Raw genomic sequence first — 19,117 nt, 5'->3', positions numbered from 1 at the left:
ACAGCCTTTTTGTGCTCATTTTAACATTTTCCACAAGGAAGGGGCACCTGGGTGGCTCAGGGGGTTGAGCGTCTGACTTCAGCTCAGGTCATAATCTCACGGTTTGTGAGTCTGAGCCCCACATCAGGCTCATTGCTGTCAGCACAGAGCCTGCTTTGGATCCTCTGTCTCCCCCTCTCCCTGCCCCTCCCCTGCTCACACACACACTCTCTCTCAAAAATAAATAAAAACATATATATAATTTTTTTTCCCACAAGATGTCTGATCCATGTGTCCAGAAAAGTCAGTACCATACATCCATTCCACACATGGGCCAGCATGGGCTTAGCTAGAGAGTCCCAGAGGCTGAGGGAGGGGCTGCCCCCAGGCAAAGAAGAATTTAGCAAACTCCTTAGAGCCCCCTTTCCTCACAGGAAATTGGGCCTAGAAGCTAAGAAGTGAAGCCAGATGAAACTATGCCTAAAATAGAACCCAGGGGTCCCCATGCCCAGCCTCGCCCTCTGCCAGAACTAGGCATCACTTCTCATTCTTGCTATCTGCTTCCCAGTTTGGCCTCCCAGAATCCTCACACAAGAGTCCTGACTAGGAGGTTCTCAGCCAGAGGGTAGAAGTTCCTGGAGCAGCCACCTCAGACCTACCGTGAGGGCAGGCTTGTGCCTAGGGTGCCTGGCTGGAGGCAGACAATGACCCCTGCTGGAGAGCAGTGAGCTGTGCATCTGCAGGGGGAGGATGGCAGCGGGTGGGGGTGGGGGTGGAGAGTCACCACACATTCTATGAAAGTGGAGTTTCTCGGGTGCCTGAGTGGCTCAATCAGTTAAGCATCTGACTTCAGCTCAGGTCATGATCTCACAGTTGGTGGATTGGAGCCCCGCGTGAGGCTCTGTGCTGACAGACCAGATGGAGCCTGCTTGGGATTCTCTCCCTCTCTCTGTCTCTGCCCTTCCCCTGCTCGCTCTCTGTCTTTCTCTCTCTCTCTCTCAAGAATAAATAAATAAACATTAAAAAAAAAAAAACCCTAGAGTTTCTGAATAGCTGAGCTGGCCTGGGGAGATTGGAAGGACTCCACCCAGATGTCGAGGGTCCTCTGGTACCAGTCACATTACTCCCTGTTCCCTGAGGCTTCCTTTGTTACTGTCGCCACTCTCTAGGCTCTGAGCCTCTCTGGGTACCACACTTAACTCCAAGCTCCCTGAGGGCAGGGACTGGGTCTCTGGCACCCAGCATGGGGCCTGGCCCTTAGAAAGGGCTCTGTCACAGTAATGAACCAAAGTTGAAGCATGCTCAGAATCAACCTCCACCCGCAGCAGAAACGGGACCTCCCTGCAGGCCTCCCTCTGCTTCCCAGATGGATGCATACCAGGTGCAGCAGTGACCCTACCTTTGAGTTTTCTGCAGGCTGGGGCAGGAGAAAGGCCCAAGGCTTGGAGGTGCTCCCTCCACCCCTGCACTTCCGACTCTGCCCCCAGAGGCACTTAGTTACTTACATCAATTCCCTATTACTTTAGCCAACAGCCGAGAGATCAATTAACTTAGAGTAGCCTCTTAGCTGGGAGAGGGGTGGAGTCAAGAATGGCAGGGGAGGAAGAAAGGACCGGGAGAGGAGGTGAGAGGGGAAACTACGTTATCCAAAGGATGTTTGTGAGAGAGAGACGGAAAGAGAGGGAGAAACCCCAACCAGGGTCCCCGGGATTCTTGCACCTGGCTCTACTCCCGTCTCCTCCCTCCAACCTCAGGCACTTCTGAGGGAGGGAGGGAGAGAAGGATAAGGCTGGAAGGAATGCCCTCCTCCAAAGTTAACTTCCCCGCCTCTCCGGTCCCTCTGCAATCTGTGCATGCTCCCCGTCAACCGCCGCCCCCCCCCCCCAAAGACCACTGGGCCTTTGCCCCCGGGCAGGGTTGCTCAGGACCCTGCTCTCTATGTAGCAGTCTGGGCAGCTTTTCCCCTCAGCAGCCTCCGTTCCCTGCTAGCTGGAGGGAACAGACTCAGTGAGGTCTGAGCTGCTATGCGGTAGGAGGGGGATGAGGCAAGCCAGGGCGTGTGGGTGTGAGGGGTGTCAGTGAAGGGGCAGAGCCAAGTTGGGGATAAGGATGCTCCCATGCTAGCCCTGGCTCTCTCTGGGACCTGCACCCCGGCTCAGCTTGCTATAAGATGGCTGCTCCCTCCCCTCTCCAGGTCCCAGGATCACCCACCTACACCCACTTCTTATATCTGCTTCTTACCCCTCTAGGTGATCCAGAAAAGTCCTGTCCCCTTCCAGAATCTTAGGGGGATTTCTGTGCCTCTGGGTCCTGGCGCGGGGTGGGGGGGACTCCTGTAGGCACCTCAATCCCTTATCCCCCAATTCCACCCCCACCTGAGAGAGAATACTATCTCCACTGCATACCCACCCCAAGGATTTCCATTTTCTGCCCTCCCCTTCCTTCTCTTCCAGGGTCCAGAAATGAATTCCCCACTCTCTCTCCCCCAGGCAAAGGCTCTGGGTCTCAGCTGGAGGAGGGGGGTGGCATAGGGCTGACTGGGCAGCCATCTGCCAGCCCCCTCCCCTGGTGCTGTTCAGCATTCCAGCCACACAGGCGCTCCCACTGCCAGGGACAGATAAGGTGCAGCTGGAGGCTGGCACCAGCTGCGACTGTGCTCACTCCCTCCGGCCCCCACCCAGACACTGGCAGACAGCTGCACCCCTGGTCCCCCTCCACGGAACCCCTGCCCTGCCGTGGCCTGACTGGCCTCGAGCTGGGGTGGGAGAGAGCGGAGCCCCAGACCCTGTTGCCCTGGCAACGAAGCACCCCGCCTCAAAGGAAAAGAAGTGGACAGGGAAGACAGGGTCCTTGAGAGCGGGTCTCTGGTTGCTCTTATGGTAGCTCAGGAGAGAGACGCTAATGTCTGCCCTCTGCCCTCTGCCTCTTCAGTCCCAAAGAGTTTCCAAATCAGTTTCTTCCAGATTTAGCCCAGGTTCCCCAAATGTATTCCTACTCTCCAAAGCCAACTCAGCTATGGCTGGGGGATGGACCCAGTCAAACACTCTGTGACCACCAGTCCATCCCCTACGGTTGAGCTGGATTCAGAAGCACGTCTGGGGGAAACACTTGTCACTGCAGGCCCCTGCTAGAGAAGCTGGGGTCTTTGAGGGACCAGAATATGCCCTTCCTATGCCCCCTGACCTGTCCCCCATGAGCAAGGTTCTCACTGTTGGATAAGCTTTGCCCTTGGAAACCAGGAGAGGAATTCACATGTACCTCTGCACGCTATATTTTGCAAAAACTGTGAGCCAGGGCTTGGATTCCTAGTTAGAACCTCTGTTTCAAGGCAGCAGAAGATGCCAGGACAGTCTCTCCGGAGCTCTGACCCAATAGGCAAATGCTTTCCGTCAGTGCCCTGTCTGTCCAGGGGCTAAGTACATACCTCTTGGCCTAGCAGAGAATGGCAAGGATGGAGAGGCAGATGTTAACTATTAGACCAAAGAAGAAGAGAGAGAAGGTGGAGCATCCGGCAACGAGTGTCTGTGCCCCTTAGTACCAGGGAGCTGGAGGAGAGGGCCTGAGCCCTTCCTTTCCACTGGGGAGATGTCAGACATGGATTCACAACCAAACTCCCATGTGTGTAGTAACATCCCTATTGGCGGAAGTGGTATAGTTCCTGACATGGAAAGGGGCGGGCAGGGAGATCTATGAGAGAGGGTGGAAAGAGGGGTTGAGAGGTTTGGGTGCAGCCAGATTCAGGGTCAGGTCTTTGACGTGAGCTCAGAAACATCCAAAACCTAGTCTTCCCTGGCGACCCAGAACCAAGAGGTGCCAGTGCTGAGTCTGCAGGTTACTAGTTCTTGTGTCTCCCCTTACCCCAACCCCAAGCAAGAGGAAGAACTCAGACTGTTCCAGAGCTTTGTGAACCAGTCATATGTCCATCTGTCTACTTAGAATTGTTCCCTCAGATAACATGGACCGATCACAATTCAGTATCTCCAATTTCACGAACCGAACGTGTCTCGGCATCACCACTTGGAATCTTTCTGGGCATGAGGGACAAATGGAGCCTCAACTGAACACTTTCTACGGACTAATTAAACCGCTGCTTTACACCTTCTCGGGTTGAGCCAAGTATTCTGCCCACTGTCCAGAATTACAAGCCATTCAAGCTAATGGGTTTTCTCTTTCTTGCTGGTCCCTTCTGCCTGTACACTGGGTATGTTACAGAGGAAGGCTCTGCCTTACTTCTACCTTCGCCCGCTTCTGCCACTCATGGGTATACAGTTGGTGAGCCCGGGAACCCTTTGGTCTCAGGCTCTGGAGAATCCAGGACTTTTCTGTTTCGAGGAAGGAAAGAGGGAAGTGGTTAACGCGCCATTCTAGGCTCCCCGTCAGCTTGGCTCGGCAAGGAGTGTAGTCCTGCAACCTTTGTCCGGCAGGATTGACAAAGGCACATGAAGCTGGTCGGCAGAGCAGGGCGTAAGGAAATTGGGAATCCTTGTGTAACCTCAGCAGGAGAAAACAAGCATGGCCACAGCTCCAACATTTCTACACAAGCAAATGCAGTTCATGCTCCCATAATTCTGGGAGGAAGCAGGCAAGGAGGGGGGGAAACGGGCAGGAAGAAAAGGGAATATCTGAGAGCGGAGAATTGGGGGCAGGCATGGATAGCAAGGGGGTCCTAGGGGAGGCTGGGTTTTCAAAGAGCAATGATCAGGATTGGAAATGGATACAATGACACCAGGGCCAACAATATTAACAGAGAGTACACTTCATTGGAACTTAATGAGACATGAGTTCTAATCCTGAATCTGTCACTAACCAACTACGTGAACTCAGGCAACTCATTCTACCTCTCTGTGCCTCAGTTTGTGCATTTGTAAAATAGAGATAATGTGGCTGTTTATCCAGGGGATTGAAGGACAGCCTACAAAGCATTCTGAAGGGTTATAAGCATCGTTCTCTCATCTGGTGTTATTTTTCACACATGGCTCCAGGTTCTCTGGGCCCTTTCCAGCCTGTCTGGTTGCAACCGCTCAGGAATCTATAGGACTTGCCCAGGATCACCTGGCACATGAGATGCAAGTCAGTTCTCCTAACCCTCCTTGGGATGCTGGCTTTGAGGCAGCCCCATCTGTAGGGAGTGGTGTGTGTGTGTCTGTGGGGGCATCTCCATTGTAAGGAGAAAAGGGATGAAAAAAAAAGCAAAGGGAACTTCCAGTTCAGCCATGACTGTGTACCCCAAATAATCTCTCCTTCCTCAGACCCTGGCTCTGTGGGTCTTGCTGGCAAAGGGGGAACCCAATCGGACAGTATGTGCATGTGTATGCGTGTGTGTGCATGTGCGTGTGCGTATGTGTATGTGTGTGTGTGTGGACAGGGGTGGCACAGAGAGAATTACCTGTCTGGCTATTTAAGAGAAAGCTTCCCTTACTTCCCAGTTTTTTCAGTGCTTCCCAAACTTAAGTCCAAATCACCTGCTAAAATGCAAATTCTGATTCAGTTGGTCAGGGGAAGTGGAGTAGCTAAGTCCTGCAGTTCTTTCAAGCTCCCAGGTGATAGTCCTCAGACTTCATTTCAAATAACAAGGCTTACCCACCACCATGTCCAGCTCTGACACCTGCAGCCCACATGGTAAGCTGCGGGGTCAAAGCCATGCCAGGTCGTGTGTGTGTGTGTGTGTGTGTGTGTGTGTGTGTGTGTGTATGAGTGCGTGTGTCAGCCTGATGTGTTATGCACTGTGGGCCCTCTTTCCTGCCATCATGGACACAAGGCTGATGCTCAGGCCCTCACACAGAGCACACGTGCCCCTGTGCTGAACTAAGTCCCGTCCGGACAGAAGCAAACCCCAGGGACCCACAGCTTCCTCTCCCAGAGTAGCAAGTTTGATGAGAGGCCCTCGGCTCCTAACCTCCTCCTCTGGGGGCAGGGCTGACTCATGCCCCACACCAGGGGACTCACTCACCACCTTGAAGTCTTCAGCGCTGCAGACCTCCCCCCGGAAGTGGCAGGAGAGCAGCATGTCTCGAATGTCGTGCCCTGCACGGTCATAGAATTCCCGCATGTTGAAGGGCTTGGGCTTGAAGCTGCGGAAGTTGGCCTTGTCCTGCAGTATCTCCAGCTGCTTTTCATCTGCCATCTGTGTGTCCGGTATCTCATACCTGGAGCCCAGGGGTGAGCAGCGCATGGATCAGCATGACCTTCCATTCATCCCTCCACTGGGCCTCCAGTGTCCCATACCCAACCTCGGTGGGGGAGGGGGGGCGGGGAGGGAGGAGGGTAGCAATCAGCCCTGGGAAGCAGGCCTGGGCATAGGCACAGGAGAGCTGGGTGTGTCCAGAGGACCTGAACCCCGGGGTCTAAGAAGACAGTAGGATCTGCCGTGGCCGCGTGGGTAAGGGAGAGGTGGGCAGAGACATCAAGGCAGGAACTATCTTTATACTACAGTCCCTACCCTTTAAAGATAGAGGAGAAGATCAAGACGCAGCCGCAGGAGGGTGGCAGAGGTCATTCCAGAGAAGGTGCTAATGTCTCATAGCTCAGGCTGGGCAGGGGCAGAGCTGTTTGAGACTATGCTGGGATCAGAGGTTGGGCTCTCTCAACTGCGTGCTCAGCAGCACCCCAATTCCTTTGCTGTGAGTGGCAGGCTTGGGGGGGCCTAGAGGACAGGGTTGTCCGGGCTTTACAGCAGGTTTGGAGAGGCGAGCCCCCTGATAGGGGTATCCGGGAGCTGGGATGCATGCAACTCCAAGGAGCCCGGCTAGCGGATGGGTGGGAGCCGCCCACCTGTTGTTGAGCAGGGCCAGCAGCTCCCCAGCGTGGTACAGGTCATTCTTGGAGACTTGGCTGAAGCGGAACTCGTTGAGATTGCACAGCGTGACGGCGGGGAAGGTGAGCTGGGAGGCAGCCACCTCATCGAGCTTGGTGACGTGGTGGTAGTGGAAGTAGTACTGCACTCGCTCGGTGCACACACACAGCAGCACAGCCAGCGAGCCCAGGAAGCACAGGGCCCAGAGCGCCCGCTTCAGAGACAGCCGTTCGTAGGAGAAGATGTGGGCCAGGCCGTGCAGCGTGGAGCTGCTGGCGAAGGCCTGGATGCTCACCGGCTGGACGCCACCCACCTCTTCCTCCTCGGCCTTCAGTTCCATCCTGGCCGAGGGGGTCCTGGGGAAGGGGGGTGGGGAGGCTGTTATTGTCCTGAGATGAGAGTACACCTGGGGGGCCCTGCACGTGTGCCCATTTGGAATCCCCGTCACCAGAGGTCACTGCCCCTGGGGCAGGAGACTTCCCTCTGTGTGTGAGCCCAGAGGTGGCCGGCCAAGGGACACACTCGTAGAAGAGGGTTCCTCCAAATGCGGGGGCACAGGGGTCAGCTCAGGCCAAGAGAATGCCCTCCCAGGAAAGCTTCCCAGGCCAGGGGAGACCCCAGATATAGTCATTGGAGGGCGAGAGGGAAGTCCCAATATTTCCACAGGCAGGCACAGGAGTTCCCTCCAGATGTGGGGTCACTCTGGGACAGGAATGTCCACCCCATCCTAGAGACGAAAACTCCCCCAGATGGACAGAACCCAGGGTCAGGAGCTCCTGGCCAAGGGTGTCCCCAGGACTGAGCTTTCATCTGGCTGAGCTAAACCTGGGCTAACCACCCCCCCCGCCCCGCGAGGTGGGGAGGGGCCCAGCCCGAGTCCTCACCTGCGGGCGTCTCCAGTTCTCCTAACCGCGCAGGCTATGTGTGTGTCTATTTGGGGTGGGGGGTGGAGGGCAGCCGGAGGTGGATGCATGGGGGGGGGGGCACGGTTCCCTATGACAGCTAGCTGTCCCCGCCCCGGACGCAACCCCCCCACCAGTCCAGCTTCTCGACGCAGCCAGATCCCCTGCTCGGCCCCCGCCCCCCTCCCCAGCCACCGAGCCGCCCCAGCAGCTGGGGAAAAGCGAGAGGGGAGGAAAGTCTCGGCTTCGGGGCGCTGGGGAGTCCCGCAGCCAAAGGCGGGGGTATCGGAAACCCACCTGAGGGGGCTTCGGGAACCCGGCAAGCGGCGGCGGGTCCTGGGGCGCGGGGCCGGACTCGGGCTCAGCGCCGAGCCGCGGAGGGGCTCATGGCCCGGAGCCGGAGCCCGCGGCTGCCGCGGCACGCCGCGCAGAGCCCTGCAGGGAGCGGCCCGCCCGGCCCGGCTCCGCTCGGCTCTGTCCGCCCGCCCGCGCGCGCTCGCTCGCTCGCCTCGGCTCGGTCCGCCCGGGCTCGGCGCGGTGCGCGGTGCTCTCAGCCCCGGGATCTGCAGGGATCCATCGTCCGGCCGGGAGGCGGCGGGAGGGAAGGCGGAGGGGGAGGGGAGAGGGTGCGCGTGCGCGCCTACGGGTGTCTGCGAGGGTGTCTCTGGGCCGGTGTGAGCGCGGGGCCCCCGGACGCAGGAGCGGGACCGAGGGCTCCCCCCGCTGCCTCGCCCCCTCCTCCCGGCCGCTCTCGGCGGCTCTGCCTCCCTCCGGTCCCGGAGCCGTCTCTCTGCCTGTGAGGCCCTATGGCTTGTGTGTGACTATGTGTGAGGTGTGTGTGTGCGCGCGCGCGCGCGCGCGGGAGGGTGTCTGCCCCCAGCGTCCCCCTCCCCGCGCTGTCTCCTTCGGATCGATGCTCCTGCCTCTTGCTGCTGCTTCCTCTGGTGGCACACGCGCGCGCGCGCGCGCGCGCGCGCACACACACACACACACACACACACACACGCAAGCTCCAGAGTCACACTTGACTGATTCAAGCACTTGCTCGTGTGGAGACACAGACACACATAAGACCAGAGTCACACCACGCCACTCACAGCCACACACACCCCCACAGACACCCACGCATCCCAGAGGCCTGGCCTACAGGGCAAGCACCCAGGAGCTGACACTTATTCACCTGTTCTTATCCCTGCTCCCACCTACATGTGACATGGGCACACATGTACATATATAAACAAACATACAGCCTTGGCCACCCAAATTCCATCTTGGAGCTTTGGGCTTGCCTTTGGAGGGTGGCATATTGGCAGCCCCTCGCTGCTAAACCTCTGAAGGAGCAGAGAGAAAGAAGAAATAGCCAGAGGTCAAGGTTTTGGACAGAAGTCAAGAAAGGGAAAGGGAAGGGGGTGGGGTGGGAAGGTGGAGGGTTAGGAGGGTGGGGGCGGACAGGATGAGGAAGAGATGGAAGGAGGAGCTGTACTCAGGAAAGGAGCAGAATTCTGGGGCACTAAGCTCAAGCCTGGGGGCTGCTCCTGTAGCTCTCACTTCTCTCCTTCTCTCCCTCCCTCCCTCCTCCTCTCTGAGAGGCCTTGGGGGGCCCTCCCTATCCAATTAACAGAGAAGGAGCAATCAAAGGGAAGTTGTTAATTTGCTGATGCTCATTAGGGGCTCTTAGCACAGAGACTGTTGAGGTCTGATGGTGTCAGATGATGAGGAGGGGGGTGTGGGGGACCAGGATTCTATCTCTAGCAACTCCTTCACTCCACTTGCAGGCTGGCGCAGCTCTGGAGAAGGAAGGTGAGAGGTGTGTTCCCAGGGCTTTAAGTGAGAAGAAAGAACCTGTAATAAGAAGAACTGGCACAATGGAAAGAAGTTGCATGAGAAGTTGTGAAGTATTGGGGGGCAGGGGGTACAAGAAAAACCAGAGAAGGGAGTTGGAGATCCCTAGAGGCAGTGTGGGCTTAGGACCCCAGGAGGGAGAGTGGGATCCATTTACTAGGGGCCTGGGCATGGTGCTGCCAAAGGGAAGGGAGGATCCTGGGTTCCGGTCTTGAGTTGGGGAGCTGTCCAGCAGCACCAGACAGTGCTGGAGGGCTGCCATATCCCTGGGCAGCCACTGGGTGGCAGCACTATTCCGGATACCTAGAATCAACCCAAGGGGGCATTTGGGAGTGGAGTTTGGCTTCAAACAGGGACCGGAGGAAGCATGGGGCAGGATTCTTGAATTCCAAGTGTCTTCAGGGGGAGGGGAGGACCATCTTGGAGCATCTGTAATTCCCCTAACTCCCCACCCTCGCAGGCTGAGTGACACATGGAGCTTCCTCAAATGGGTGCAAATTGCTTCAGTCACCTGGGATGTTATTGAGGGAGCAGCGGGGGTGGAAGGAAGGTGATGAGGTGAGGTGGAGGCTGGCAAGGACTAATTGAGGCCAACGAACAGCCTCAGGAGTCTGAGGGAAGATAAAAGCTGTGAATCAGGCAATCTCAGCTTTCAGAACTGGCCCTGCCATTCATTAGAATGGGCTGGTATCTTGACCTCTCTGAGCTCAGTTTCCACATCTGTAAAATGGGGTAATATTTAGTTCACAGGAGTTTCTGAGGATTACATAAGCTAGTGCACGGAAAGTGCTTAGCACATTAGCTTGTACCTACTAAATCCTCAATAAGTAATTATTATTATTAGCATTAGGGTTTGGATCCTGCCGTAAAAGCACCAGCGCAGCCAAATCAGGGCAGAATCTGAGAGTGGTTCTCAACCCTGGCTGCACATTTGAATCACGTGGGGAGCTTTTAAAAGTGATGCTGTGGCCCCACCTTAGTCCAATTAAATCAGAATCTCTGAGGGTGGGGTCCAGATTTCTCAACTTTTCCGCACCTCTAATATATAGCAGCCAGTCTTGAGAAACCTTGATCTGGAGAATCCACAGGTCTGAATCAAAGCTTCAGTATGGTTCCTCCTTCAGTATGCCCAGACTTAGAAGTTCTTTCTTATGCACAGCCTAAGTACCCTGTTATTGTTTTGTCTTCATTTGAGGTGAGATAGATCCCCATACAGATCCCCACCCCCACCCCCCATCCTTACCCTATACATTGGTATAGGTCAGCAACCCTACACTGTGTCAAATCCCAGGATTGGACACGGTGAGGACTGGCATAGTCACTGCCTTCAAAATCTCCCAGTGTCAAAGGAGAGACGAATGTGTTGACAAGTGACTCTAGTGCAAAGGCCAAGAGTGAAATTGAGGGATGTCCCAGGGCTGCCAGCTTAGAGTGGCAGAGGGGCAAGTCCTGCTGACAGGGGTTTGTGTTGCAGGGATGAGGAAAAGGCGAAGTTGGCTTTGGCAAGATGACACTTGAGGGATCCAAGGACTGTGATTAGTGTCCCACTGCTCCTTTCTGCTTCTCTGGACCCACCTACTTCTTATGCAGGATGTGACAGATCCTAGCTCCTTCAGCCTCCTCCCTGACACTTGTCCACACTTCCCTCCTCTCTGGCCCTGTAGTCCCAAGACCTCAGTGCCTTTTCTCTCCTGGGGCTGAGAGAGAAATAGGCCTGGAAATATTCTTCCCTCCACTAGCATGAAACATCTGGCCAGGACCCACACAGAGCTTTGGCATTGTGCTGACCAGGATTGACATTCCACCTCTGTCACACCAGTGCTGTGTGATTATGGACAAGTTACTTAACCTGTCTGAGCCTCACTGTTTCCACAAGCCATAAAATCTGGCTAATGCCCACAGTGATGAAACAATGTGTGCCTAGTAAACAGTAGGTGTTCCACCAATAGTAGCAAGTATTATTTTCATCCCCGAGAGGCTGATGGGGGCATATTCCCCACGGACACTTCCTTTGCAGATGGCCCCATCTGCTCTAGGTACAGAAGCACCCTCCAGCCTCTCAGAGACAGGGGTGTGAGGGGGGAGGGCAAAAGGGGGGCAAGGCCCCCTGGGACTCCCAGGCAGCTCTTCTCTGCTCCCCCATGCGTGAAATCACACAAGCCCCAATCTGTCTGCATCCACTTCATCTGCCAGCTCAGCAAATGCAGAGACAATTAAGGAGTTAATTAGCAGGCGGATGGGAAGGGGCTGTGGACCTGAGGCTGATGGGACCCATCAACACACCCTCCCCCCCCACCCCCCGCTGCACACCGGGCTCCACATTGCCCCTGAGACCCTCAACTTGCCCCCACTTGCTTTCTCTTTTCTGGGCCAAATGCTCCTCTTAACCCCTCGCTCATTTCTCTGCTACCCTTGCCCTTTCCCCTCAACCCTGTGCTGTCCTCTCTTCTTCTCTGGTCTGTCTCTGATCTCTCTCCTCCCCCATTTAGCTTGTCCTCCCTTCCCCACCCAAGTCACTGCCTCTTCCATCCTTTGGGGCTCACCCTTCTCATATTTTCCTCTCATTCCAGCCCCTCTTCACCTTCCACCCCTTCTCCCTCTCCAACTTGAAGAGAATGTGCCTTATTCACTCATTCGAGCGTGGGGCTCCAGGAGTCAGTGGGTTGAAGGCTGGGCTGTAATTTGAAGGGATCTCCTCTGGTCCTCACTTCCCCAGAACCTCTAACCCCTGGCTCTCAGGGTATCTCAGTCTCTTTCCTGTGCCAGTGTTTCTCTTGAGGCTCTCTCCCCAAACTGCTACCGCTCCTGCGTTCTCAGGGTCTTGGCAGTTTATCTGCATATCCAGGACCAGGCTGAGCCCTTCTTTTTTCCTCCTTTCCTCCCCCAGGGAAGGGGGCCAGAAGATGGCCACCTTTCTCCCATCATATACCCCAATTTCTGTGTCATCCTGTCATTCGGGGAGTCAGGGCTTCAGAAGAAAGGAATGATTGATTAAGGAGAAAGCAGAGACTGAGAGACAGAGAAAGGCATGGTGCCACAGAAAGGGGAGAAATTGGGGCCAAGGCAGAGATTAAAAGGGCAGATGTGGAGGAGGGAGGGGGAGGTGGGAGGAGAGATTGAGACAGAGAAAGGGTGAGGAGAATGCAGTAATAGAGACAGCAAGATAGGGAAGAGACTACTACTAAGGTCCCTTCCTGCTTTAAAATTCTGGGTCTTTGAAGAGTGAACAAAGGAGAAACAAAAGACCCACAGAGTGCCTGGGTCTTTTCCTCTTTCAGGAAACGTGCCTGGTTAATCCCTTACCCTAGCTATGATTCCCTGCTGCACCAGCTGCCTTGGTCTCTGTTTTGTGAACTCTGGTGGCCCTAAAAGCAGGTCTGTCCTCCGGTCCTCCTCAAGGTGAAGTGCTTCAGCAGAGTGGGTAGCAGCTGTCTAGAGCTCCACAGGAGGGAAGGGGGGAAGCGTTGTAGACAAGGCAGATGAGGGGGGAACAACTGTGTTCCACCCATACTCAGTAGGTGCGTTGGATCCTGGGCACCTTGAGGGCAGGGACTGCATCTCCAGCTCTAGGATGCCAGACTTGGACCTGGCCTGGCACTTACAGCTGCTCAATTGTGTTTAGTGTGTTGCATAAATGAAGAGCATCCCTGGGGGCCATAGCTGGGTCTGAGGGTTCCTTGGGCTTGGGGACATCTTCCACCCTCTGCATCAGCCGGCCCTGCAGGGCACTTGTGTCTCTGAGCTGTCTCCCACCTAAGCACAGTCCTCCCCTCTCCCTGCCCCCCCCCCCCCAGGAGGACCCTTCTACAGCCCTTGCCTTCTCCATGGACCCTCCTCCCACATTACCCAGGCCTTTCTGGAAGGTGCAATCTCAGCGCCCAGGGCAGCCTTTGAGCCGGAGGAGGCAGTGCCGGTGAATAATTCATGGGGCTGGGAGGCCCTTATCTCCCAGGCCGGCCCCACCCGGGGCCCCTGCGCTGGGCCGCTGTCCCGCGGCTCCCCGCTTTATCTCGACGCCCAGCTTGTAATGCAGCCCGCCATATCACAGGCAGAAGGGGAGATTAATTTTCTGGTTTTGCATGGGCGGGGAGGGGGAGGGGGCGTGGGGAGGTGCTGGGGAGCAGAAGCTGGGATCTTTCCGATTTCAGACTCCAGTGGCTTAATCCTCTCCCAGGCCTGTAGGAAGGGGAGGAAGAGGGTGTTGCAAGCCAAATTTCATCATCAGCGGCAGCCCCAACAGAGGGAGGAGGAGGCGAGGGGCAAACAGAAGGGAGAAGCAGGGCCCTGGCACAGAAAAGGGAGTTGTTTGGAAACAGGGTAAAAGGCAGCCCTCTCAGCCTGGGCTTACAGACTGCTCGGCTTGTCAGGAGAAGAGACTCCGGCATGTGGGGCACACATGTGGGCACATATATGTGTACACACAGGAGTTCTGGGCACATGGGCACAACCTCTTTTAGGGAAGTGGCACCAGCATCTGCCGTGCCTCACACAGGGCCTAGCACAGAAGAGTCCGAAAAAAATCTCGAATGAGGGGTTGAATTTCTGGGAGAGTGATGATAAGCTGAGCACATGCTCCTGGAGTCTGGCTATGCCATTTTTCCATCTGCCCTGTGGGCCCTGGTACATACAGACCGTTGGCTCCTTCAGATTCCTGTGCTCTACGGTCTGTGTAGGCCAGAGAGGGTGGGGACCCTGGCCTGGGGAGTCTGCGGCCTCTGCTTAGATGACACAACTACCCGGAGCTAGAAGAATCTAACGTCTGTTAACTGAGCACCTACTACACACCAGGACCTGGGCAAGGCTGCCATGTGTTCCCCACGATCAATTAGAAGTGAGTCTTATCTTCAAGGAACGTATGGCCTAACTGGGGTGACCAGACACATAAGTAATTGACTGTGATGCATGACAGAATGTGATGCTTGCCAGGAGAGAACTACTAATATAGTGCCCCAAGGAGGGAGAGAGTTGAAGATGACCAGGAAAGTGTCCTGGAGGATGTAGTATTTGAGATGGGTTTTGAAGGGTGGGTAGGAGTTTGAATAGCCATCATGGCACAGGAAGGAGGCAAGGCATTTAAGGAGGAGGAAGAAATGGAAGAAATGATGATGAGGACGAGAGCAAAGCAAAGAGGTGGTAACTTTGTCTGGTGGCTGAGGGGGAGTAGTGAGGGCCAAGGCTGGGAAGCAGGCAGAGGTGAGGACAGGAAGGTTCTTGACGTGTGGAGGAGCTTCCATTTGTTTGGGGTCACTGGGGAACAATCGAAGGGTTTTGAGAAGGAGGTGGCATAATCAAGTGGTATTGGGGGAGGGTAAATATAGGCAACATTATTGAGTCATTGTGTGGTGGGTATTGTTCTAAGTGTTCTGGAAGGAATTCTCTCAATCCCCGCAGCTACCCTCTGAGTAGGTAATATTATCCCATTTCACAGATGAGAAAATGGGGACACGGAAGTCTTGGCAGGAGAATGGGAATTAATTGAAGACCGTAGAAATCACAGATGGGAAGTTTAGGATGATAAATACTTTAATGTCTCAGGCACTTTGGGGCACAGAGGGGAATACTCCGTATTTTGTCTACTTTGATGTCCAGTTTATTAGTCTTTATCCAATCATTAACATTCCCCTAAATATTCTTTTTAAAAAATGTTTACTTCTGAGATGGGGGGAGGGGCAGCGAGAGAGGGGGGACAGAGGATCTGAAGCGGGCTCTGTGCTGACAGCAGAGAGACTAATGCAGGGCTTGAACTCATGAACTGAACCGTGAGATCATGACCTGAGCTGGAATAGGACACTTAACTGACTGAGCCACCCAGGTACCCCTCCCCTAAATATTTTCATACTACTTACACAACCAATAATTCAAAAACCTGTGAATTTGGCAAATCGTATGTCCCCATATATTTAAACCTTGACTGCAAATGAAGTCAATTAGACTCTTCATAAAGCAGATTTTCTTAAAAACCTTCAACATCTCTAAAAGCAGACAAAACAAACAATATTACAACGATTGCCCCCCCCCCCAAAAGCCCACTATGAAACCAATATCATGAATTTAAATTTCTTTGTTCAGTATTTCTAATATTATTTTCGTTATTCTTATTCTTTTTTCTTCCTGAGGTAGGATTTTCCTGACTTAAACTAAAGAGTCAAGGTTTACCCGCTCCAGCAGGCTGAGGGTGCCGATTGGGTTGCCTGGAGTTGATCTGGGACCAGTCACAAAGGTCCTGGCACGGTGGAGTTTCCAGAGAGATTCTCCTGGACTTCATTATGCAGCTTTTCACCTATTTCATCAGGAACTGTCCTCTTTATGCTCAGACCAATCACAGATTTCTGAATTTTTGCTTGTGACCCTAATCTTTTCCCCCGAATGATTCTACTTCTGAGTGCCTTATCTTTATAGTACAGCCTACTGTGTTCTGAGTGGGGCCTGGTCTGGTTCAGCTAAGTCTAAAGCCCTTGGTCAATTGGTTAACTGGAACTACATCCTTCCCTTCTCATCGGCCGCTAAGACCTACACTATTGTCAGCTGGGGCGCTGAAGCAAGGGTCTAAGACAAGGCATTAAAGGCTTGATTTAAAGCAGTGGCAGTGGAAATCAAAAGGAAAGGACAGTTTTCAGAGACTCCATGAAGGCAAAATTGACTTCCATTAAGTGGGAGAGAATAGTTTACCTCATGGAATCAAATAAAAATACATGTGGAGGCCCTTTGTGGCATGTAAGAACCATTAAATCCTAGTTGTTTTTGCTTTTGTTATCATGTTACCATTATGAGATGGCCAAGGACAAAGCCTTAGGGAGTTCACCTAAATTTAAGGGGTGAACAGCAGGATGGGAGGACAGGAGGACGGGAGGAAAGGAGGCTGAAAGAGAAAGAGAACCAAGAAAGATTGGTCAAAGAGAAGAACCAGGAGAGAGAGGTGTCATGCAGACCAAGGAGGTGGGAGGCATGAGGACAGTCAGGTGTGTTTTTTCCAGAGGTCCAGGAGAGAAGGGGCAAAGGCTGAATTAGGGTGGGGACAGTATGGGTGTGTAGCGGGGGGGTCGGGGGAGGAGAAAGGAAACAAAAGAAGTGAGTGATATCTTAGAGACAGAAGTGGCAGATGGGGACTGTCTGGACATGCTGATGAAGGGCCAGAGAGGGAAGCTGGCAATTCTAAGGTCATGCATGGGGGGGGGGGGCGGGGAGCCTGGGCAGATATAGGAAAGGAAGGTTGGGGTGGCCTTGGGCCCTACAGTGCACGGAGTGAAGACCCCCTACTATGACCAGGTTTCACCGTCCTTTGCAAGCAGACACTATTCTGTCAGCCACGTAGTCCTTGGCCTTCTAGCCTGGCTATCATCCTCCACTCAACTTCCACCCTTCTCATGGGAATTAGCATCCGAGAACTTCAGAACTGGCAGGGTCTTTAGAGGCCATCTGATCCACCCTCCACCTCCAACTACCACCATTAAACAGATGAGAACATTGAATAGAAGTGGCATGATTAGTGAGTGACAAATCTGGGATTAGAATCCTGGTCTCCTCACTCCCAGTCTATTTTACCCCTGTCACTCAACCTGATGATTCTACTGCAAGAGGACTTGGCTCCACGGCACCCAATATCACCTGGCTGCTTAAAGAGACGTTTCCGGATAATAGGCTTTATTTTGGCTTACCAGACCTAAATGCCTTGGCATTGGGGTAGGATGAGGGGGCTTAGTGATGGCCATGGAAGGTATGAGACATCAGAAAAGATGAGCCCCTTCTGTGCTTATCAAACGACAGGGGAAATATTGGGGGGATTTTAAGAAAAGGCAGGTAGTCAGAAGTAGGAAGAGATTAGAGGCAGGAGGTAGAGGCAGGGGGACTGGAGAGGATGGGCTGCTCTGGGCTTAGCGAAGCTCTAGCCTAAAGCCTTTGTGAAGAATTGAGAGAGGAAAGATAAAGGGATGGCGGTGGTGGGCTCTGTCCTATGGGAATGTGGAGCTGGAGACCAAGGACATGAGGACTCAGTATAGGATCGGGTGGATGGCTTTATCCACCTCGCAAGAACCACAGCCCAGCCCCCAAACGGGCAGCACCTCTTTGTCTCCCTTGGGCCTCTGACCACTCTCTTCCTCTTTCCTTTGATTGCTGGTGGTAATTGCTCTCCATTTGGCCATTAGTTAGCTCATTAATTGCCTAAAGGAGAACATCAGCCTAGGGTGGGGATGATTGGCAAAGAAAGCAATGGGGAGGGAGTACTCTAGGGGAATGGATATGGGCCTGGACCTGGGATGAGGCTGGAGTGTGGTGGAGGAGAGTGGGTGTTGTATATCTGGCTCCAGTCAGCTGTACCCCTCTGCCCAGATCTAGTTTGGGGGAACCATTTTCCAACTCTATTATGGACACCAATACTTCCACTCTCTGATACCCTACCATCCCTGATACGATTGTACTTCTCCATCTTTCCTCCTCTACCATCTCATCACCGCCATAGCCATTGTAGTAGGCAGCCTCTAAGGTGACTCCCAGTGGCCACTGCCTCCCAGCATTCATGCCCTTGTATCATCCTGTCCTGTCAAGTATGGGCTGTATTTGTGTTGGTGAGGATGTGGGGGGAAAGGAACCCTCGTGCACTGTTGGGGGGAATGCAAGATGGTGCAGCCACTGTGGAAAAGAATATGGAGGTTCCTCCAAAAGTTAAAAATAGAACTGCCCCATGATCCGGTGATCGCACTATGGGTTATTTACCCAAAGAAAACAAAAGCACTCATTTGAAAAGGTATATTCACCCCATGTTCGCTGCATCATCATTTATAATAGCCAACATATGGAAGCAGCAACCTAAGTGGCCATCAAAAGACAAATGGATAAAGATGTGAGATATGCATTTATATATATATATGTGTGTGTGTGTATATATATGTGTGTATATATATGTGTGTGTGTGTGTATATGTGTGTATATATATGTGTGTGTATATATGTGTGTGTGTGTATATGTGTATATATATATATGTATATATAATGAATATTATGCAGCCTTAAAAAAGGATGTGATATGCCATTTGCGACAACGTGGATGACATAGAGAGTATTATGCTATGTGAAATAAATCAGACTAAGAAAGACAAATACCATATGATTGCACTCATATATGGAATCTAAAACCACAAATGCATAAATAAAACAAATGCAGAATCAGACCTATAAATACAGAGAACAAACTGATGGTTGCCAGAAAGGAGGGGGGAGGGGGATGGACAAAACAGGTGAAGGAGACTGGGAGATACAGGCTCCCAGTTATGGGATGACTAAATCATGGAAATAAAAGGCACAGCATAGGGAATATAGTTAACAATATTGTATTAGCAGTGTATGGTGACAGATGGCAGCTACACTTGTGGTGAGCACAGCATGACACATAGAGAAGTTGAATCACTGTTGTATACCTGAAACTAATGTAACACTGTGTATCAACTATACTCAAATAAAAACATTTTATTTTATTTTTTTAATTTTTTTTAACGTTTATTTTTATTTTTGAGACAGAGGGAGACAGAGCATGAACGGGGGAGGGGCAGAGAGAGAGGGAGACCCAGAATTGGAAGCAGGCTCCAGGCTCGGAGCCGTCAGCTCAG

The 19,117-nt window shown here is 53.2% G+C and overlaps 1 protein-coding gene across 1 annotated transcript in view; it reads right to left on the bottom strand.

Annotated features, from left to right (window-relative positions):
• Positions 1–19,117, bottom strand: part of ASIC1 (acid sensing ion channel subunit 1) — a 47,886-nt gene that overhangs the window by 16,933 nt on the left and 11,836 nt on the right. Inside the window, exons 3-4 of the mRNA XM_047865888.1 lie at positions 6,751–7,128; positions 5,930–6,125 (exon numbers count right to left, since the gene is read on the bottom strand). Of these exons, the coding sequence (XP_047721844.1) occupies positions 5,930–6,125; positions 6,751–7,112 (558 nt within the window). The 5' untranslated portion in view covers positions 7,113–7,128. The remainder of the gene's footprint in view (positions 1–5,929; positions 6,126–6,750; positions 7,129–19,117) is intronic.

Source organism: Prionailurus viverrinus, chromosome B4 (genome assembly GCF_022837055.1).
Source record: "Prionailurus viverrinus isolate Anna chromosome B4, UM_Priviv_1.0, whole genome shotgun sequence".
Taxonomy (NCBI): Eukaryota; Metazoa; Chordata; class Mammalia; order Carnivora; family Felidae; genus Prionailurus; species Prionailurus viverrinus.
This window is presented reverse-complemented; position numbering and strand designations above follow the sequence as displayed.